This window comes from Heliangelus exortis, chromosome 3 (assembly GCF_036169615.1).
Source record: "Heliangelus exortis chromosome 3, bHelExo1.hap1, whole genome shotgun sequence".
NCBI lineage: Eukaryota > Metazoa > Chordata > Aves > Apodiformes > Trochilidae > Heliangelus > Heliangelus exortis.
Genome location: NC_092424.1, coordinates 3,746,022 through 3,768,890, shown reverse-complemented (window position 1 = coordinate 3,768,890; position 22,869 = coordinate 3,746,022). Strand labels below are relative to the sequence as shown.

Sequence of the window (22,869 nt, the reverse complement as noted above, 5' to 3'; positions counted from 1 at the left end):
TACATTCTGTGAACACCAACAACTGTCCACAAAATACCCAGAAATTTACAGGTTTGAAATGCATCATTAGTGATGTTCCTCTTCCAGCACCTCCAGAAATCACTTTTATCCTATATAATAGGATTTGCTTTGCAAGTCTCTTTTACTTACCACTTTTGTATGCAAAATACTTCAGAACAACCCAATTAATTTAAAGCCAAATTCCCCTGTAGAAGCAAGATATTACAGGGAAATTTTGTTCTCTGATCATTTCACTTTTTTTATTGTTTTGTTTTTTTGTTTCCCTACTTGCTTGCTGTTTGCTTTGCCTCAGGACCAGAGGTCCAGCTGTTCCAAATCTAAATACTGCTCAGGGCACATGGCAACAAACAGCAAAATGAGTTCCAGTGAACACAGGTGAGGTGCATCCTTCCTAGGTACTCCCAGAAGCATTCAGCCAAGCACTTTGATACTTGGCTATGATACAAGAGCAGTTCATTTCACAATGAAATCTTTGGGCTGGGATCTGCAGAATCAAGCAAACCCACTCCAAACAACCAGAGAGATTACTGCAGGTTGAAAAAATACAATGCATTTATTCTGGTGAGCAGTATCAGCTCAATAGACCTGAAGGAGAAGGTCTCCCTAGAGACCTGCATAGCACAAAGCATCAGTAATACAACCATCTCCCAAGCTGTTGGTTTTTTTTAATTTTTTTTTTTTTACCAAATGCATGATCCTGGGATGGGATTGTTGAGCTGCTTCACACTTTTGCTACCCATCCCTCAGATGATTAGCTCCAAGCATACAGAAGGGTTTCTGGCAATTGCAGAGCTGAGCCTCAGTACACACTGTTACTGATCTCAGAAAGGTCAAACACTTTTCTGATAAAAGGTTTTGGTTATTTACCAACCTAAGTAGGAAAAAAAAAAAAAAAAAAAAAAAAGGCAGTTTTGAGCTGCCATCTAAACTCTTGGATTGTTTACATGTTCTCAAGAGAATTCTCTCCTGAAAGCCCAGAAGGTCTGAGACAAGCTGAAGAGAATTTCATTTCTTACCAACAGCCTGTCTGGAAGACCCCAGGACTGTGCCTTTGCTCAGGATTTTCTTTTTTTTCTTTTATTTCAGGATGTCAAAGCACAAAGCAAAGGTCAGGCAGTGCTACAGAATAAGGCCCTCTGGTGCAAAGTGTCAACCTCAGGGAGGACCCAGCTCCTCCACGTGCATTCCAGCTGATCCACAAAGCTGTGCCAATACCCCACAACCTGCCAGGTCAGCTGGAGCTCAGAACAGGAGGCACCAAGTCAGCCAGACCACCAGATTCAACCTCCAAGTGCTAAGCAGGCTCTGGCTCCAGCAGTGCAGGAGAAACATGTTCCTGCCCTCTCCTTCCCATACAAGTCAGAGCAAGTTCCCAAAAAGGGACCAAAACGTGTTTTGTTTTTTTTTTTTAAACTAAATGCTTTTAATAGAAAACAAAATACAAAATAACTCTTTCCAGAAAGCAGAAATATTTAATCTCTCCAAATGACAAACTAGAACGTGCTTTCTCTGCAGATCCTTGTAAATGCTGATGATTTATCTCACAAAGTGTTCATGAAACTGATATTGCAACATTTTGAGAAAGATCCAACACTGGCAGAGCTGCCTCTGTGTATGCACAATAACTTAGTAATACTAATTTTTCCCATGTCACTTTGTGTGTGTGTGTCTCTCTCTCCTCATCCCCCTCTCCCTAGACTGCCAATTTCCATTTAGGGAAATATTTCTGTGAGGTGAAGTGGTGGACTGCCATGCCCCATTCCCACTAGGAGTCCAAACTTAGCTGCTTCAGTTCTAGCATGTCCTCTCTCCAGACAAGGCATTTATTAGCCTTAAAGCCACCACTCTCTACTCCCACTGTCCTCCTCTGCTCAAAACAACAGTGCAACCAGATTCAGAAAGATTCCTAATTAATGGAACATAAATATGAGTATCACAGCTAGTACCAGGAACCAAACCCAAGTGACAATGCAGAGATGGGCCCCAACTGAGGTCAGACTTCCTTACTAAAAAGAAAGCTGGTATTTTCTACTTAGATAGTCCAAAATATTCCAGAAGTGCTAGAGGGAGCTGTAATATTTAGGACCACTAACACAGCAGAAAATACATAATATTCTTTCAATAGAAGGGTCTTGAAATGCTGGTCCTCTGCAATACCAGGAAATAAAGGCAAAACAAAACAGAAAAACACTGGGCCAGTAGTTCTCCACACACTCAAGCCTCAGTTAACAGTAGGTAAGATGTGCCCATCAATCAATGCAGGACATTTAAGTGCAGGTCAGCAGCTTATCTGGTTGGCAGTTTCATTTGTCTGGACCAGGCTTTCAGATTCCTCAAGCTACTGGATTTCCCCCCCCTTTTCCCCATCCCTACAAGACTGGAACACGTCTGCATTTTTGTCACTCCTCCGTCCTTATTCCATTCAACAGCACAGCCTTTGGGAGGGCAAAAACATTTTAAAGCATCTGCATCACTCTGAACGTGCCTTTCAAGGGGGCAGAGGAAGAAAAGTGTTTCACAGTCAGTAATCTCAGCTTGCAATGGACTCTGGCATTCAATACACCCACCCACTTCCCTAAGACGACGACGACAACAACAACAACAAAAAAAAAAAAATTAATGTTCCTGATTTTCTTGTGCAATTCCAGTCACTAGAAGAAGATTACAGGCCATAAACTGTACGCTCAGTACATTATTCATCTGTCCAGTATATACACCAACCAGTTCACTGGAAGAGCCATCTGCAGGGGCGTTGCAGTACGTGTTCCGAATATCCCAGACCCGCACCGAGTTGTCCATGGACGCCGAAGCAATTAAACTGCTGTCGGGGCTAAAAGTCAGGCTGGTGATGTTGTCCGTGTGTCCCCTCAGCTCTTTGTAAAGAGTTCCTGAGGCCAAATCCCACAGCTTCAGCCGTTGGTCTTCCCCCGCCGACGCCAGGTACTTCCCGTTGGGGGAAAAGGCCAAGGCGAGCACGGGGCCGCGGTGCCCGGTGAAGAGGCGCACGGAGTTGCCTTGCTGGGTGCTCCACAAACGCACGGTCTTGTCGGTGGAGCCCGTGGCCAAGTAGTTGGAATTGGGATGGAATTTGACACAGTCCACGTCCGCCAAGTGCCCGGCGTAGATCCGCAGCGGGTAGGTGCGGTCGAAGGACCAGAGCCTCGCCGTGCGGTCGTGGGAAGCGCTGGCAAAGTAGAGGCTGCAGGAGCTGATGTCCAAATCCCAGACTGGGTAAGCGTGGCCTTGGTAGAGCACGGTGTTTGTGAAGCTCCCCAGGTCCCAGTATCTGATGGACATGTCCTCAGAACAAGATAAGAGCCCCGAGCTGTCCGAAAGGAACCTCGTGCTATACACGGGCCCGCAGTGTCCTCTGAGGATCTTCATTTCTGTGCCGGCGCTGTCGTCCTCTTCCTCCTGGTTGGGGAGGAGAAAAAAAAAAAAAAAAAGAAAAAAAAAAAAAAAAGAAAAAAAAGGAATGAATGCTTATAGGTTCAGCAAACACAGGACCCATGCCAGGAGGACAACAGGAGGGTGTCAACATGGGAGTCATTTTAGATGTGGAATATTTTGTGCAGCTCTGAGAAACAAGTATCGCTGAGCACTTGCTACATCCAAGTTAATGCTGAAAGAGGTGGCAAGGTAAGACTATAAAAGGTTTTATCTTCATTTGGGGTAGCCTCATGCTTGCTCCAAAAGGTACCTTAACTTGGGACTGTATGCAAATAGGGAAAAAAAAAATTATGACATTTTTCCACTTGCTAAAACTGTAAGTTTAGTCCCTATCCGCTCTCTACTGAACTTCTGTCTCAGATGTTGAAACAGATCTTGGCATCTGCTCCTCTGGTGTGGTCATTATTGGAAGTGAATCTCACAGCAGAAAAAAAGAAACAGATGTCTCAAACAAAAGGCAGGAGACAGAAAGACAAAGCATATTTGACAAGGACATTCCTTCTCACCCCTATGTGTGAACAGAAACCCAGCAAGGCTGTAACATCCATTTCTCCACACAAGCTCCATCAGGATGCTTTCACATCCTCACCCTTTCAGAACAGCAAATATATGCAGTTTATTTAGGTCAACGAATCTATTTTGGGGTAGGAGAAGTTGAATAATCACAAAAAGGATGGCACTGGAAACCTTTTCATCCTGTAATTCTGCAATTCAAGTGCCAGGGCAGACAGTGAACAAGTAAAGACTTTCACATTTAAAAACTGTGCTCAAGGGCAGTAGAGGAAGAATCTCTGAAAGTCTTCTCAAGTAGCACATCCCAACACTCAAAGGCTACAGACTGCACAAGTTTCAACAAATTTCACCTTGAGAATGTCCTTGCTCAGCAATCTGGGGTCTCCTTGAGAGAGTGCCAGATAACCATGACTTGGGGGGCTCCTCTGTAGTAGCCTGAGACCACCCTTCATGGGGCTGTCAGACAAGGCATTCACCCATGGGCAGTTCCTGCACAAACTCAATGCAACACCCCTTTTGTTTGTGAGCAGCTCCTTTAACTTTTATCATCACAAACTGGCCTGTTTCCTGCTGCAGGAGAGCTTCCTGCCCTCAGAGGAAGCCCAGTTCCCCAGGGCTGCTGGACTGCTGACTACCAGCAGAAGTCAGTGCCTGCTGAGCAGATCTCTTGGCTGACACAACATCTCCCACCCCTCTGGCCTCAGGACCCACACAGACTTAGCAAAAGTCTTGAGAGTCCTTTTCCTCCCCTGGTTTCCCATCTCACCTCTGAGGTGAGCAAACTCTGAGTTATTCTGACTGAGTTTGCTGCCTTGTTCCTCCTCAGTGGTGTGTTTGCTGGCAGGCACTGAGCCATGGGACTTCATGATGTGGCTGGGAGCCAACTTCATCTCTGCTCCAGAGGTGAGGCAGAGAGAAACAGCAGGCTCCAGCATGAAGAAAATCCCCATTCTTATTCAAATTTCTTTTTCTGCCTCAGATGGAGCATTGCTTGCTGGAATCCACAGCATCTCAGAGCTACGTTGCCACATTAAAGGAGAGAGGCTGATACCTGCAGCACTTTATACTATTTAATTCTGACCAGAAGGTTCCTGAAAAGCTACCAGTGGAATCCCAGTTACTTTACCTGTATTGTATTAGAGTTTTTATAAATTCTGCAAGTGTGCTTAATTTTTATGCCTTCAAATTCATAGAGAACTATTTGGGCTGTCTGCAAGCATGTGTTCTTTTTCTTCACAGGCATTTCCTCTTCTCTTGTACTACAGCAGCAGTTTATTTGAAAATTCTGGCTGAAACATTCAAACCCACACTCCTAGTGACTCCACTATAGTCACAGGTAGGAAATCTTACCTTTTACTTCTGTTTCACACCCTCTTAGCACCACAACTGCACACTGCTTCTAAAGCTCACCAAAACCAGTAAGTACATCTATAATGCTTCTGAGTCACTGAATTTTTCTATTTCCTCCCTGTCCAAGTTACTCTGCTGAGCAGATTAACAAAACAGCTGGAAATGCAGCCACCACATTACTGCTTTGCAGAACCAAGCTTAAGTTCTTTGGCAGATCCAGCATGCTCTTTTTTGCATCCCACAGGTGAGCACTCCCAGCAGAGCAGCAACAGAAAGGTTGCAACCTGTGCTTTAAATCAGCATGGAGGCTGATTTAATTCCTCTTAATTTAATTCCTTAATTTAAGAGGGAATTCCTCTTCCTAATATTTTTTCAGGATTCCAATTTCACACTCGGATTACTTTTCAAATATGTCCCCAAATACCCACACACTCCTTCTGAAGTGGTTGCTGCTGAAAGCAAATATGAATAATTTGTATTTCCTTGAAATGAACAAAGAATTCAGTTGTATAAGCCTATTTTAATCAATAAATTACACACCCCAGAAGCTACCTTTTATTATTTGTATTGTGTAACTTGTTGTATTTTCAAAAGAACTCTCAAAACCCATTTTAAGTTAATATGATAGAAGTGGAAAATCTACAAACACTACTAAAATGAGCTTAAAAAACCCCACCAAATAAAAAACTTCAACAGCGAACAGGAAATCTTCCTGAGCAAGTACAAGACTCCCAAAATTAAATTATTAAGAAACTGAAAATAATAAAAACATTTTGTTACACTTGACACCTTCTAAATGACACACCTATGGAGAGACTGCTCAACTCCTCACCTGCTAGTTTTTCTAATTACTACTTTAGTAATTATTCAGTAATGGATTCTGCATTTCTGGACCCAGAAAAACTTACTGCCAGTGCATCTTACCTTGTGAGCAGCAAATGTGATTTAACTCACAAAAATTATCTTGATCTTCCTCCCAGCATGAAGCTCAAGGGAATAAACCCAAAACATCTCACCCCATTTTTTTTTTCCTATCTAGTAACAGCTTTCCCTGGATGTCATCATCTGTCTCATTAAAATATCAAAGACATCAAAAGGGAAGAAGACCTCTTCCCTGCCTCCAGTAGGGATTTCCTAGCAGGGAAAGATGAAGGAGTGGTTACCATGGCTCTCTTTGCAGGACATTTCTTACAGCTCCTTCCAGAATTCCCTCCCTTCTGCTTTCCACCAAGGTGCAGGACATCACCCTGCTCACTGCCACTGCCCCTCAGCAGCAGGATTTTTAGAAGCAGAGCTGAATGGGGTGAAGTCTTCCCCTTCACAGAATTAAAATGCTGATATTTTTGCAGCTTGGAACAGAGTGCACGATTTTCTGGTGTTGATTTATGTATGAACATGACAAAATTACAAAGACACAAACAATACATCCATTTGCCCAGCTGCAAAACTGCATTTTTATACTGGACCTTAAATAAGAGAACCTCTGAAGTGACATTTATGAGATGCTATTATGAAGAAAACTGAATTCCTTTATCCCAAAATAGCAAGAACCTTGTATTTTCCAGAAGGAAGCCAACAGTGGTGAAGTGCACTGGGTCATCTCACTGAGCCAGATTCACTAAAACAACACCTAGTGAAGACTTTGACCTTACTGACACAACAATTTTACACAGATTAGGAAAAAAAATTATTCTTCCAGCAGTTTTCCAAGTCTTTATATATATATACACATATATATATACATATATATATATATATAGAGAGAGAGAGAGAGTTAATAAATCCAACAATCTAATTCTAATGCCACCCTGAACAGGATCCACCAAAACTCACATTTTTCAACCTCTAGATCTTCATAAACAGAAGGCTCTATTTGCCTGCAGCAAACCAGAAAACAGGCTGCATATTAATTATTTCAGGCACTGTTATTTAACTACAGTACCCAAAGCTAATTGCACAATACAGAAATCAATCCAATGAAAATGAAGAGATCTTAAAAAATCCAGCCCAGCTCAACACCCTCACAAGTTGCTCTATAGAATTCACTGAAATTTTGTTCTTGGCCAAAGTTTTCATCAGGGAAATGCTGGGAATTGCTGCTGATCACACTGCAGTGTCTGGAACACAGCCCCAGTTCACACCAAGCTGCATGACTGAGGACTGCAGCCCCATCAGGGTGGTTTTCTCTGGTCTGTCTTGGAATCTGTGGCTTCCCTCCTCTGGCACCCAAAACGGTGCTGGTATCCCTCCCCTTAACTTTGAACTCCTGCTCAGGTCACTGTTTGTTTTGTTGGTAGTGAAGTCATCCAGAGCAATGATGACTTTGCTCCGTGCTGGTTTTTCACCAGTTTTTGGATAAATAAAATATTAAATAGCCATTTGTACTCAAGCTTCCACAGCTGTTTCATAATACATGTAGGCAAGTATGTGCCTACATGCCAAAAAAAAAAAAAACAAAAAAACAACTAATACTCCTGATAACCTGACAATATCTGAGTTTTCTAGTCTGGAGCTAAAGGAGGTGACCTGCTGATCTGTCAGAGAAATTCTCCTCTGTCACAGGTTATTGACATTTGGTTTCCATGACAGGCAATACACAGTCAGGTGTCCTATGAACTCTTGGAGCTTATAATGAAAACAAGTCCATAGCTGGGCCAGTCTGAGCCACTTCCCTGCTCACTCTGCAGAAAGGGTTAACCTGGGAAGCCCTGAGCATCCATCTCACCTGGATGCCTGCCTGCCTCTAGTTCTCAAGCTGACTAACAAAGTAATCCCTAACCATAGATCCCTTTGTACAGAAAGCCCTCTGCACTCTTCCAAAATAAACAGAACCCTGCCAGTAGGTACTTTTTATGAAAAAAAAAAAAAAAAAAAAGAAACCGTGGAAAAAAGGATGTTTCTCCTGCTAAGTGTTCAACACAAGAACAAATGAGGCTTTTTTTCTTCCCCTGCTTCAAGAGGGGAGTGATTAAACAAAAGGAGAGTCACAAATTCTGATCTCTAAGCAGATATGAGATGCTACGTGGGCAGCTGTGGCAGAAAGGGAAGGAAGGGTGTGACTAGGAGGCAAAAAAAAGAGTAAACTGGAAGATGCTATCTAACCTGGCATGTGAAAGCACACACATCCCTGTCCTGGTTTCCAGCACTCCAGAGCTAAAAGCCTTTGAAGTTTCCACACTGCAGATTCCTTAACAGAGATTTTGCATAATTTTTCCATGCTAACTCATCACCTCTGGTTAAGGTGATTCCTTAAATACAGGTTTGCATCCCTCCTTCTTCCTGAGGCCTTGGACCAGCCTCATTTGGCTCTTTCCTTACTTAGTTTTTATTTTCCTCTTCCTGCATCTCCCTCCCCCTCTCCACTCCTCTCTTCTGAGTGGTTGTTCTTGAGCCACTTTCTTTCTAGTTTTCCTTCACCACATTGTGTACTTACTGCCCACATCTTGTTTCATCTTCCCATCCATAAAAAGCCTCCATGCTCCTCAGGCAAGGAAACTTTCCCTGGTCACCTCTCCTTACCAGGCTACCTGTCCGTTCAAGTCAGAGGAGGAAGATCACCACCTAGTCCTAAGAAACTGTGACCTGATAACAAACTCATTGCACCACACCACAGCATTTACAACCACTAAAGAGCAGGGGTGAAACCAGGATTTAAAATTTATGCTTGAAGGCAGACAGCTTTTGGAACTGCCCCACAGTCCCCTACAACGCTCCAAAACGCATGCCCAAAATACCTCAACAGAAAGAGTAGGGAGGGGGGGAAAAAGCCAAAAAATAAAACAAACAAAGAGAAAAACTAAAGAAAAAGAAGGGTATCCAGACCTCCTCATCCAGGATGTCACAAGCCAGGTGGATGCGGGACACATCAACGAGATGGGGCTCAGATTTTAGCTTCCTGGAACGCAAGCTCCAGAGCTTGACACAGGAATTATCAAACCCAGCAGCCAGCAGCTTGCTGTTTGGTGAAATCTCTGCAGTGTTCAGCAACTGCTCTGTGTTATAGAAGGCATAGAAACAGATGGTGGTTAAGGAAGGGGGCCCATCCTTGACACGTTTAATGCTGTCCTGCAGTAAATCCAGCGCCGCCTCGTTCTGCAAGATGGAAGCTGGCACCTCGCTGGGCTCCAGCCCGTTGCTCTCGTTGCGTGAGGAGCTGCCCCCAGCATAGAGCTGGTAGTCAGTCCTCTTGGCAGGTTGTACATCCAGGTGAATGTGCAAAGTCAGGACTTTGCACAGGGCGTTGTTGTTGTCACTTTGGAGGTAGCGAAGAAGGTAGTTGTAGCTGTCCTCTTGAAGGCGGACGACGTACTTGTTGTCCAGAAAAGCCCGGAGCTTCAAGTTGGACAGGATATCTTGAATAGTCATGGTAGTCTGCAACTGCTCAATGATATCCTTCTGGCTGGCATTCTGCAAGAACATGCCATGGAAGCGGCTGTAAAAACTGTCCACTGTGCTTTTGAGGCCATTCTGGACCATGTTCAGATGGAGGTAGACGAAGAGGGGATACAGAAGAGGCATCACTTCATGGCTGTGCTGAGAATCTGAATCTATATTAAAAAAAAAACAAAACCCAAAACAAACAGTAATAAGCTTGATATGATTTCTCAATCCATTTCCTACTGGGAATAAAACAGAGGGAGGACAATTACTGCAAAAAGCCTTGAAAGTGGCAACAGAGAGCTAACAAGAGGAGATTTTTGTTGGCACATCTAAGGGAACCTCTTCTGTCACTGTAAGGGGATACACAGTACCTGTTAGAGATCCAAAGAGAGGTTTTCAAGTCATTAAGGCATGAAGTCAGAACAAAACACAGATTTCAAAACCCTTTTTAGGTGTGGGCCTACATGACAGCTGAGTCTTTCCATTAGGTATTTAAAAAGAAACACAATGCCCTCTGTTTACTGCAATAAACAGACTTTAAAATTTAGCCATTACATTTTAAATAGTATTGTTTAAGTAAAAATTATTCACCTGTGTTGTGGTGGACCTGAACTTTGGGGGCTTTCCCCCCCCCTCAGCTTCAATAAAACTTGCATGTGGTGCTTTGGATAGAACTGGTTTGTCTGGGGGGGGAAAGGAAGCCAATTTTCAAAATGTCCTTCATTATGCTGTGCTCCTGTTTTTTTTCTGTGCCTGCCCATGTGCACCCATTCTCCCTCTCACCTCAGGTCTCTGCCAAGGCAAATCCCAGCAGTAATTCCTAGCACACAGTGGAACAAACTCCTGATTAGGCTGTGCTGTACCTTCCAGACACCAATCTGTCCCACAGCTCCACCCCTCCTGCCCTGGCTTCTTGGGGCTGTTTCCTTCCCACTTCTGCTGGCTGCAGGGAGTTGAGGAGCAGAGCCCTGCAGCAGCATCCATGGCTGCCAGGAGTTACAGGAGGACCAAAAGGTCCAAATTACTGCAACAAAATAGACATTGCTCATCCTCAAACAGGACTGCTGGTCTTCAAACAAACAGCATTGCTTCTCCTCAACTTGTTCTTCCCTCCTGTAAACACTCCAAGGTTGTTTTGAAAACAACACTCAACAATGCAGATTTATTTTCTCCTCCCTTTCCCTCAGGTTATTTTTCCTCTTCTGTTGAACACTCTTCCAGACTTCCTCTGGTCCATCTTGTGCCCCTCTCCCATTTCTCTGAGTAAGCAGAGTGTGTGTGCAGCATGCAGTGTATAAATACAGATTTGCATACTTCAGCATCATTCTCTTTTTCTGGCCCACTGAAATTGGGTCAAAGCCAGTGAAACTGGTGGGCTGGATGGAGTAAAAGCTCTATAAGCAGCCAGCAGGTGCTCTTATCCCTGCAGCTGCTCTAGTCCAGAAATACACAAGGGGAAAGGCCACACTCTGCAGGGAAGGGGAAAAGGGACTAGATGGGAAGCTGGCAGAAATGGGAAGGAAGCAAATATTCCCTAGGAAAATACAAAGAAAGGTTACAGGAGCTCAGTCTGTCCAGCCTGGAGAAGAGTCAGGGAGTACCCAAGTGCTGCCTTCAGCAGCACCCTGAGGAACATCATTGTGGAGGCCAAAGAATCAGCCTCTTCTCAGAGGTGCTCAGTGAAAGGACAATGGGGAAGCTGCTTCAAGGGAAATTTTCACCAAATCCCTCAAAATGTTCACCAAATCCCTCAGCCCTGCAGCTGGGGCCCAGAGGTGCAGAGCAATCTCCTCTTTTTTTTTGATTTTCAAAACCTGGCAGAGCAATCTGACCCAATTCTAACCTTGCCCTGCTTTGAGCAGCTGGTGGAACCAGAGGTCTCTAAAGTAATTACAAAATTATTCAGCAGTCCTAATCCCCTGCCTATTTCTCAGTGCCCCTGGGGGTGAGCATCAGAGAAGTGGCAAATGTCCTGCTGTGCCTTATGGCTGGCTGGCAAGTCACATACTTGATCTGCTTCTGTTTCTGCAAGGAAGTAAGAAAATAAAACTGAGCAGAAGAGACAGACCTGATGAAAAAAGTAAATCTGAACACCAAAACTGTGCCTGGGACTTCCCCAAGCAGTATTTAAGCCACTGAACAGAGCAATCATACTTCTAAAAAATCTAATGAACCATAATTTAGATCTCAGAATAAAGTTCAATTATGTTGAGCTGCTCTAGGTGGCAAGACCTCCCCTCCCTTCCTTTCAACAACTATCAGAAGTATTAATTCTAGTGTTATGAACACTGGGATCAAATCTCAACACTGGATGAATGCAGATGTGCCCAAAGGCAGGAGGAGTGGCAACCTCATCTTCCTTAGTACTGTTCTCTGAAAATACAACCTGCTTTCTTCTTCCCACATTTGGGACTCATAAGAGAAAGAAGGACATTCCTAGGAGTAGGGTTTTTTTTAATAATTAAAAAATTACTAAAAAAACCAAACCCAAAACACAACGAATCATTATTCTGCATCACACTACAGAATGAGAATTTTGTTTACTTTGTCATATACCTCCAGTCTCAAAGTACAGATAAACCTTAGGCAACAAATCCTCCCTTAAAAATCTAGAGCTGCATAAAAATAAGCTGATTATGAATAACATTAAAAACCTTCAACTAAGAGACAGCAGAGAACTACAGTTTTTTCTAAGTTACCTGGCTTTCTCATAAACCACTCTAATCTCCCTTCCTGCCCTATTTATGTTGTTGTCTAGAGGAGCTACAGAGATCAAATCCTTGAAAAAGAAAGGGCAGTCAGCAACCTCCAAATTGCCAGAGGTTCTCAGCACTCAGACAGCAAAGAAAAATTAAATACTGTAGTAACCGAAATATCAAAACTAGAAATCAAAGAGAAATTACTTTGTTTTATTACATTGTTACTCATTGAAATGACCAAAAAAAAAATCCACACACACAAAAAAACCCAGTTATTTTTCTCTTCCTTGCTTCCTGATATTTACCTGTGAGAAAATTGCGTAATCGTCCAAATTGTACTTCATATTGCTGTGGCTCTGCCAGGCAGGGAGCTGCAGACACCACGTTGGCACAACCAGATTCAGATTGGACTGTGAAATAAAATAAAGCAAAAATTAAAGAAGAATTCAAGGAGTTTCGCATGTGTTTGTTTGCAGAAACAAAGCTTGTCATAAAATCCATGGTAATGCAGGTGCCGCTTCTTTCAAACTCTCCAGGGACAACATGGCCTGAAGCATCCAGAGGTGGCAATAACAACCTAATAACAACCTAAACAGATCATGAAGGAGAAAATATAAAAGAATTTAATTTAAAATTTGAAAGAAATTGCTAAAAAATTCAGCTACACACCTGGTCCCCTCAGAACACATTTTAATGTTTTCAAATAGAACCTTAGATCTCCAAGAAATTCAGAGTAGCCCCCTCACAGATCCTTTCACAATTTCTTAAGATCAGTGGTTTTGCTGCTTTGTGCTCAAAAAAAAACAAAATGACAAAAGCAATTACAACTTTCACCAAGCCAAAGCTTGGTGGGACTAAACCATCAATGGGACCCACCCATCATCATGGACAGAAGGTCTGCACTGACACAACTTCAGAAGCTCAAATTCCCTCTGTTCCAAGCTTTATCACTTACAACAAAAGATCATCATCATCATCATCATCACCATTTACTGGTCTCCTGGAGGCAGCAGTGAAGCCACACTGAATCTCTGAACAAACATTTAGTAGCTTTTAATCTTTGTCCTCCTCCTGGGGAATTTTAGGTTAAAGGGCATTTGGTATCTGCCCACAAACCCAGTTATGGTCTCCTGAGATGGTGTCTAACTGATTTTCAGAACCAGTATCAACCCTGGTAAAAATGGTACTGAACTATTTAAAGAGGGAATTGGCTTTGCCTTCTCTGGCACCAAGCATTTGCTCTTCTGCTAAACTGAAACCCATAGGGGACTTTGTGCTAATTTACACCCACCCACCAACATACCCTAAGCATATACAGACACCACTAATTAGAAACACAGGTTACAAAACTGTAACCAATATGTTTATTCATCTGCTCTCTAGAAAGAGCATTAAAAAGGGTAGAGAGTTTTGCTGTTTTCCTTTCCTGATTATTTTTTTTTCAATTTGTAACTATTTTCCCTTCCACAAAACTCTTTTCATTAGTCTTCCTCTCCACTCCTTCAACTTCTTTCAGCCTCCCCAGCCCCCCATTGCTTTCCCATCCTCTCTCTTCACTTTCCTCCTCCTGATTGAACCCATTTTTGTTCCAGCACTTGGCTCACGTATAGAGGCACAACTCTGACAGCCCTGGAAGTCTATAAACAACACCATCAAATGTTCACATGCTAAAGAGAGATAGGCCAGCCTCCAGCTCCTCTCAGTGTTTCTAATTAAAAAGAGATCAGTGCAGGGTGTGCAGGCAGCCTGTTGCTTCACTCTGCTTTCTCTCACTGGTAAGATCCAGGTTTATCTTCCTGGAGCTTATGGAAACACAGCAGGTTGTTTACCAGCTCTCCAGGGCTGTAATTCACCTTTGGAAACAGAGAGCTGGGCTGTGCTCACAGTCCCCTCATGGGAAAAAAACAAATACAGATTCCACCCTACCTTCTCTCCTATCAGTTCAGAAATAAACAAATACAACCTCTTTAAAGCTACAGAACCACGGTGCTTTCTACAGCCTGATTCAAAGATGGTAAGAACTCCAGACTCATATATATCCATTACTTAACAGCTAAAGTAAAAAAAAAAACAAAACAGTAAAACACCTCTGCTATCCAGGCTTAAAAATTAATATAATCAACATTCACCAGCAGAAAGTAAACTGCATGCACATACATGTAGTAACTCCAAAAAGTTTAGTGACTGTCACCCATACTACTCATTGGAAAAGCAAATTAAACCAGATACAGGAGGGTCTGTCTTTTCACAAGGTTACATACAAGGGCCAACTCTCCAGAGTTCTGGTGGCCTCATTTCAGCAGGAATGGGAATAACTTGCCACCCTGATCATGCCATGCAAGCACAACTTACTGTCCTCACCTTTATGAAGTGCTATATCCACGCCACCTGTTCAGCTTTCTCTCAAGTCACACTAACAACTTGATTCCAAAATTAAGATGTAATTCATGCTTCAGAAACAGGAACATCATCTTTTGGCTCATTACCCTGGAACAGTCTGACTGGGCAAGCAGTAAACCCTACTCTTTCAGTAATGATGCTAGAACTTGTTCCCACTGAGCTAAAGGTAAACGAACCCTACACACCAGAAAGTTATAAGTTCAAATATCAATCCTTTTCCTACCTAAAACTTTACACCAATCAGAACTGCAAAAAGGATCAAGAGCTCAACTGATCCAAAACAAAAGTAAATTTTGAGGCACCTTTTCCTCCTACTGGAATTAAAACACTGGCCATATCCTTCTCATGTATTAATACACCTACCATACCTTCTTCTCCATGTTTCCCAGATGTTCCTGAGAACATCTACTGGGACACCTGCCCCTTGAATTCACCTCCAGTAATGACAGCCAGCTACATGACCTGGGAGCAAACTGGAAGGAACTCACTCCTAACTCAGGGATATGGACAGCACTCTCCAGATTTTGTGTGATGGTTACAAGCAGCATTGCTCCCAGCTAACAAACATGGGGCTGCTGTGAATGCTATTTAACAGCAGCTGATTCCCTTTCACATGAGTGTGATGATGTAAAATGTAATTTAAAATTGCTTCAGATGATCCTGTGTGTCAATAGTACACCATGGGCAATATTAGAGCACCTTGCTCCTCAGTCACTCATTTTGTCCTCAAATACTCCTCTGGTTTTCTATGGAATTATGAGATGATCACGAGGAGCCTCTGTGCTCTGTTTTACTGCTAAAGAAATCAGACAGGGTGGTAGACAATCTCTTCTGGGCTCCCTTCCCCATGAAAGGTTGGACCTGATGATCTTTTGAGGTCCAACCTGTGCTCCTCTGTGAGTCTGAAAACAGAGCTGTAGATATATAGCAAGTCTATGACTTATTGGAGAAGAACTGATCTGAAGAGACTCTGGAAAAAGTAAAAAAGAATATCTGAACTAAAGCTGAGAGACAAAAATATTTAAAACAGATGACACTTCACTGTGAAAGAAGAAATCACAGAGCTTAAGACAGAAATAAGCAAGTCTCCCATTTATATAGGCTGGTTAATTTAAAAGTCAAAGAAATGAGGTAAACAGAAAAAGAAAAGATGAGCTTTGTTAAGGAATGAGCAAAAAACACCTTCAGAAAATATATTTTACTGCTTTTTCTGATAGTCATTCATGGAACTGCTCATACTCACTGGTGGCCTACTATGAACATGTCTGACAAAAAGTAGTAAGCAGCTGAATTCATGAGAGACCTTTTTCAGTTCTAATGAAAACTGATGACTAAGTTCTGAATCACCACCCACAAAACCCTTGCACTGGCAAGAGGATACAGGCTAATAGGAAGAAATTTAGTAATAATATTTGGTGGAAGATTAATAAAAAGACAAAACCCAGTCACACACTCATTCACACTTTTTACTGAAACTATTTTTTCCTCCATGATCCAAATGCAAATGCAAATTGTAATCCAATTTCATCTCTCTTACTTCAGATACTCTGGTGTCCCCCTGGTATAGATCGGTTCCAAGTTCTAATCCCATTTCAACACTGACATTTCCTGTAAAATCTCCCACCAGAAATAATTCAGCATTTTACTTTGGTTTCATTCTTTCCTCATTTCCCCCTGTATTATTTTTCAGGGAGCTGCAACAAAGTTCAGGCAGATACTCTGAAAACAGCAGGGAACTGAAAAGTACTAAGAAGGTGTAGGTCACTTCTAATAACAAAATATTACTCAATATCCTCCAGACCTCAGAGAATCAGTCTGGGCATTTACCTACAGGTCACTCATCTTTGGATTGTAACTATGGCAAAATACCCTAGAGGCAGAAAGAGCTCTTTTGGCATCCAATCCTAGCTAGCTAACAGCACAGAGTTATACAGCAACTCAAGTTTTTCAAATCAAGTTGTACCACAAGTAACCAAAGTCTCCACCATTCTCAGCCTGGGATACAATCACAAGTACTGTTATCATTGTTATAATTTCCTCCTTGCATTTTCACCCAGAGTTCAGCCCAGTACTATCACTTTTCCAGGCAAATTTAATGTTTGTAACCTCCACGTTGCTTGAATCCTTTCAGTACTTGTTGGTGCTCAAGCAGTAGTTTGGTTTCTTGTAACAAAAAAAGTAATTACAACAAAGGTTGTTACAGACAGGATTTTAAAAGCAGGTAGTACAGCAGGATTCAGAAGCTGTTAAAGAGGAGAAGTTGCATGCAGGGAAATAAATTGTCTCATCCACTGAAGGAGAGGTTGTTGGTGTTTTTTTTTTTTTTGAAGTGACAGAGCAGAACTTTCTCAACTGGAAACCTGACAAGGCCAGAAAATGAATAGAAAATGAAACAGTTTGTATCACTTTCATTTCACATAATGTAGCTCTCCTGGAAAACAAATGTATATTTATATATAAATATATAAAGGTATATATTTTCTGCTTCTACTTAATTCCTTATCTAGGCTCTTCTCACATCCATCCCAAAGCACCACTACTCACCAGACTCCACATTCTTTGGGATCCAACAGACATACTTCCCCTATGTCACAAGCTGGTATTTCAGGCCTGCTGACTGACTGACCATGAGTCTCACCTTGTTACACTTTCAGCCACATCTTCATCCCTCAGAAGCTCCTAATTCACACCAGCTTTACTCTGGGAGATCTCTTTATTCCAAAAGAAGTGCCACCCATCCGTGCAGACAAATTAATGCAGTTACCAATGCACATACTCAACGCTTCTCACAGCTCTGCCAAGAAGCATGCATGGAAAATATGATGGGATTACCTGTGAGATTAGCTGCCATCTCTTCAGCAGTCTGACACAGCCTCAGCCCTTGTTTTAGGGGACCTTCTGGGTCCACATACTGACGGCGCTTGAGGTAGGAGGACACTGCCATCTGAATCTGTTCTGTGCGTACGCGTTTCATGACCTCAAAAGGAAAGAAAAGAAAAAGAAAAAAAAAAAAAAGAGATGATGGGCTCTTACCCTGCAGGTGTACACTGAGGCTGAGAAAGAACAAACAGCTCAGTATTTTCATTGCCCAAGTCAAATAACTTCATTAGCTGAAGCATGAAACGAAACCTTGAGGCATGTGCCTCTCGGTACTAAGGCGTAGGGAAGGCACTTTGAACTGGATCCATGGGGCTGTGCTGCTGACTAATTCTACAATTTTCACTGAGGAAACCAAAATACTTTGTGAGGGTTCTGGATTAAAAGTGCAGTGGTGAGATGAAGTATTTGATTTTGTTAAATATTAACTCATAAAAAGGGCATGTTTCTCCCTCCTGGGTTTTTTACGGTAGCAGTTTGGGTATTTCTCAGGCATTTTCTGCTTCCTCTGCTTGGCTTACCAACAAAAACCATACCAGAAGAGTAAAGAGAATGAGAAATTAATATAAAGGAAGAAAATTTCAGAATCATAATGTTTTAAATAGCACACCTATTTTACCTATTAGGGGATTCTAAAAAGCAGTAGCTTATTGACTGAACTTAAAAAGGTTAGAGCCAGACTTCTGGCACTTCAGTCATGTAAATCCACAGGAAAAAAACCCAGGGAAATTAAAAATAAAAGCTGAACGTTCTGCCTTTTTCACCTGCTCCCAGCTATTTAGCCTCCCTCCCTACAGAAAGTAAATTAATAAAATAAAAAAAAAATCCTTTGAAGTTTCATTTGTATGAGCTTTGAAAGGCATCCTCAGAACCACCACGTGGTAGTAACCCCTTACAAAAAGGAGCCTGATGTTAACTTTTAGCCTCTGGCTTCTAACAGAAGTACCTCAGTCAGATGAATGCAATAGTTCCCTTGCTATTTGAGTAGTCCCTGATTGCCCCCAGTCCTTCACCATAGCCATCAACTTTACACAGATGTTTAGATAACCCAAGAGGCTTTAAATAAAGCAGAACTAAGCAACAGTTTTATTCTACTAGAATAACAGGTCCAGGCTGCCTCAAGGTAGTTCTACACCTTACAACCCCACTGCTGGAAGCCCTGCATACACTGTGCACATTCTCTCTGGTTTGAGTAGCTAAATTCACTGAAATGCAACTTTTCAGAGAGCCAAGGATGCCCGTTCCTCTCCCCTGTAAGAGCCATATTTCTAACAAAATGACAGCTTTAAAAATATGATCATAAATGAGCCTTTTCAAATACTTATACACACTTATCCCAGCTGTTAGAACAATAAGCCCTCTATGGATTTCCAAGCAGACAGGGATGCATGGTTCCAGCCAAAGTTACTCTGAAGAGGTACGTGGAACTGCAAACCCATATGCTCTGGGGAAAACCTTAAAAATATTTCCATTTGTTCTCACAGGTGAAACCACTGCTGAGGGTGGGAAAGGGGCATCTACAGGTGTGGAGTTTTCAAAGCATTTCCCCACAGACCTATTAAGATCCTGGTTTTCAACCACAACTTTTTTTTTTTCCAGTCCAAAAGCAAACTTCCTTTTCATCTTCCTTGCAGTTAAAAAAAATTACATTTGAGACTTGCAGTGCCTCAAATACAACATTTTTTCTGCTGCACATAACTGCAGGAAAAACAAAATTCTAACAAAAACCATGAAGAAGGTGGACACTGGGAGGGACCAGCATCTTGGAACCCTCCTAAAAGACACCCTGAATTAAGTTTTCAATGGATCAGGTTGCCATTCTGCATTTCAGGTAGCAGCATGGACTCAACCACACTAATGCCTCTGCACACAGTCTGCCATACAGCTGAGGTTTGGGCAGCAACTGAATTATATTTGAGATGCTCTCTTCAGGGCTTATTTTTAGTTAGGAATCATTTTAGAGAGTCTGCATCTATACTATTGCATTTGACTTCCAATCCAAAACAAATTCCTTCCCCAAATGGCAAGGAGCAGATTCAACTAAATGTTTCTGAAATGGTTTAGCCAGTCAAAACTGTGCAAGTCAGCCTCAAGTCTGTGGTTCAGTTGCAGAAAGAGCAGCTAGAAATATCCTTGTCCATACCTTTTAGCTTCAGTTACAGGATCCATTTGTGTGAGGTTAGATTTGGGGAGGAAATCCCTATTAACTGGGGCACAGCATGGAGGTACAGATAACTCTTCACAAGCTCATAACAGAACACAGAAACCAAAAACTGCTGTGTGAAAAGATGCAGAATTCCAGAGGACTCTTTGACATGACAGTGACAAACTAGAGAAGCATAAGAACAGTCTTTGCAGGATGCTGAACAAGCAGAGGATCAATAGAGAAAATGATAAATTTTAAACAAAAGGCAAAAAAGAAAAAGTAGTCTCAAATTTTAACATCAGGAGTGGACACTTCTGCAGCAAAAGTGTCTGGGAAAAGAGCAGTTGCTGGCAGCTGATTCAAGTCAAAGCTTTGGGGATAAAAGGGAAGCCCCAGGATTACCAAGGTGGTCTTTCCAGCTGCTTTAAGCACTCTGAAGTTTCTTGCTCCCTTCACATTCCTTGTATGCCCCTCCCAGCAGCTACAGTAGTGGGTGTGATGAGCAGCATCTCAAGGAGATCTTTTCCCTGCTCCCAGGTGACAGAACAGGAACCTTACAGGAAATGCATCTTCACCAAGAAACACCCACTGGCATCAGACATGCTGTCCCCCCCACTTTCATTTCAGGTCTTCATTTCTTTGTTCACTTTACCTTTATACCTCACCCTCAGCATTACAAAGATGTCCCAGGAGCAAGGGAAGTGTTCAGGAAGAGCAAAACCAATGCTCCTCCAAATGTTCTTTATCACATGCTCAAAATGAAGAGTATATCATAAAATAAGAATAAGGACAGCCTGTCAAAATGTCTTTAGCTGGGTTCAAGCTCAACAAGTTCAGGCCAACAATGCAGAATTTAAAGGAAAAAAAAGGCCAAGCCTGCCATTTTAACCTCTTCTCAATTTCAAGACTCTGGCTCTCGTCCCTGAAGATAATCTCCAAAACACAAAACAAACTGAAAGGATAATATTCCCTGTCCATGCCTGCAGAAAACTTGGAAGAATTGTTCAGAAGCCCTGGCTGCCTCGTTCTTCTCAAACCAATAAATATTAAAGCCATTAGTTATTTCTACTGATAAGCAAAATACATAAGCAAAGAGAGAAGAAATCTGCAGGAACCTGCACAGCTACTGCAATGCCACAAATTGGAGCACACACACCCAAAAGGATATTAGGTTAAATTTTTTTGAGGAAGCAAAAACATTGAAGAAACCCAGAGGAGAGGCAGATGATACAAAATGTATCACAAGTTCCTCTTCCCTAGAAAAGCTGGAAATTATCAGTGTACTAAGCACTGGGCCATGAAATTAATTTCCTGCCTATGCTAAATTTTGGGTACAGGTTCAGGCAGATTCCATGGACCTGAAATATGAAAGAGATGTATGAGAAAGAGCTTTAAAAATGAACATTGGAAATGCTGCTTTTAAAGACTCTGCTTTTCTTGATCTCAACACTGGTACAGCAGCCTCTTCCTTCCAACAGACTGAGAAAAGACCTGTGAGCATCTGAGAACCAAGGACAAATAATATTAAAAAATATATATATAAAAAACAAACCAAAAAAGCGACCCACAGAAACACATTTTCAATATTGTCAGATGGGGAAAGTGAAGTATCAACCCTTATCACTACAGGTGAAATTTAAGGTCTAATTTTCACCGTTGTGACATTAAGTTAATCTAAGGCTTACAAAGAATTCAGAATAAACGAGATGAAGCAAAACGGGCAAAATAAACAGGACAAGAGGACACGGAGACTCTGGGTGGTGGTGGTGATGGTGCAACACAGGACAAGTGCTGCAGACAGCAGGAACCACGGAAAGGAGCAGGAACCACGGAAAAGACTTTTTTTTTGCCTGAGCAGCAGCGTCCAGGCAAAGAAGAGGCAGAACGGAACCAGCTGCGGTTCTGGAACCCTGCACCTGGGTTCGGCTCACCGTCCACGGGTTAAACTTCTCCAGTTCTACGATGTTTCCTCCCCCTTGTCCCTGAAGGCAGAGCCGCTGTCGTCCCCCCCCCCCCGCAGGACACGTTTCAGCCCCGCACACCGCCCTCAGCCCCCGCACCATCACTTTGGACCTCGCCGAGAGAGACCCGGGACCGGACCGAGCCGGTGCCGAAGGGGCGGTGGGTGCAGCCGCGCTCAGGGCTGGGACGCTGACGGATGCGAAAGTTTTCCCCTATCGAAATTAAAAAAAACCAACAACCAACCAAAAAACGAGAAAACAAAAAAAAAAAAAAAAAAAAGGGAGGGGGGGGAAAGAATTGGAAAAGGGTAAAGAAGCAGCAGGTAATTAAACCCACGCACTTTGCAAGAGGAAAAAAAAAAAAAAAAAAAGAGAGTTGAGCCCACCCCGCCACCTCCAGGCACAGGGAAGGCGCCCGGCCCCGCTCTGCTCTCCCCAGAGGCTGCCCCAAGGGCCGCGCCCGTGCCCCAGCTCCCCCCGGGGCCCGCCGGCCTCCCGGGAGCCGCCCGCCGGGCCGGGCCGGGCCTGCGGGCCTCCGCCACGAGGCGGCCCGGCGGGACACCCAGGGCCCGCTCCCGCTGCAGCCGGGCCGGCACCAGCCCCCAGCCCCCCCGCTCCACACTCCCGTAGCGCTCCCTCACCCCGCTCCCCCCCCCCTCACCCTCCCTCCCCGCCTTCCCCGCCACTCACTGAGCATCGCAGGCGGCGAAGCGGCGGCGGGAGGCGGGGGCCGGCGGGGCCGGGAGGGCGCTGTCACTGTGCCCAGCGGCGCCAGGCGCTGCCGGCGGAGGCGCCGCCGCTGCTGCTGCCGCCTCCCTTGGGTGCCGCTAATGGTGGCGTTGGCGCGGCCGCTGCTGCTGCTACTGCTGTTGCTGCTCCTGCTGCTGCTGCTGCCCGGGGACCGGCGGCTGGCAGCGGCGGCAGCGGCAGCTCCATGGCTGCCTGACACACGCCGCGGCGGGCGGGCGGGCGGGCGGGCGGGGGAAGGAGGGAGGGAAGGAGGTTGGGAGGGAGGGAGCGGGGCTGGGGCGGCCCCGTGCGCAGGCGCCCTCCGGCCGCCAATGGGTGCGAG

At 43.6% G+C, this 22,869-nt stretch overlaps 1 protein-coding gene across 5 annotated transcripts; it reads right to left on the bottom strand.

Moving 5' to 3' along the window:
* Positions 1-1,414: 1,414 nt before the first annotated feature.
* On the bottom strand, positions 1,415-22,795 carry TAF5L (TATA-box binding protein associated factor 5 like). 5 transcript variants are annotated; one of them, XM_071738941.1, is made up of 5 exons: positions 22,488-22,795; positions 17,646-17,790; positions 12,719-12,823; positions 9,157-9,881; positions 1,415-3,435 (listed from the first exon to the last, which is right to left on the bottom strand). In XM_071738941.1, exons 2-5 carry the CDS (start codon positions 17,785-17,787, stop codon positions 2,638-2,640), a joined length of 1,770 nt encoding a protein of 589 aa, XP_071595042.1. In that variant the 5' UTR covers positions 17,788-17,790; positions 22,488-22,795; the 3' UTR covers positions 1,415-2,637. The 5 variants fall into 5 exon arrangements, with proteins under 5 accessions (XP_071595042.1, XP_071595040.1, XP_071595041.1 ...); XM_071738939.1 differs by lacking the exon at positions 22,488-22,795 and adding an exon at positions 21,753-21,868; XM_071738940.1 differs by lacking the exon at positions 22,488-22,795 and adding an exon at positions 21,768-21,853.
* Between the last annotated feature and the right edge of the window lie 74 nt (positions 22,796-22,869).

Bases quoted from the DNA above. Each gene is read 5' to 3' on its own strand.
- TAF5L (XM_071738941.1), bottom strand. From the start codon at position 17,787: ATGAAACGCGTACGCACAGAACAGATTCAGATGGCAGTGTCCTCCTAC. The intron at 9,882-12,718 runs GTAAATATCAGG...TTTTTAATATAG, and splicing joins ATTACGCAATTTTCTCACAG to ATTCAGATTCTCAGCACAGC. The intron at 3,436-9,156 runs GTCTGGATACCC...CTCCCCAACCAG, and splicing joins GTGACATCCTGGATGAGGAG to GAGGAAGAGGACGACAGCGC.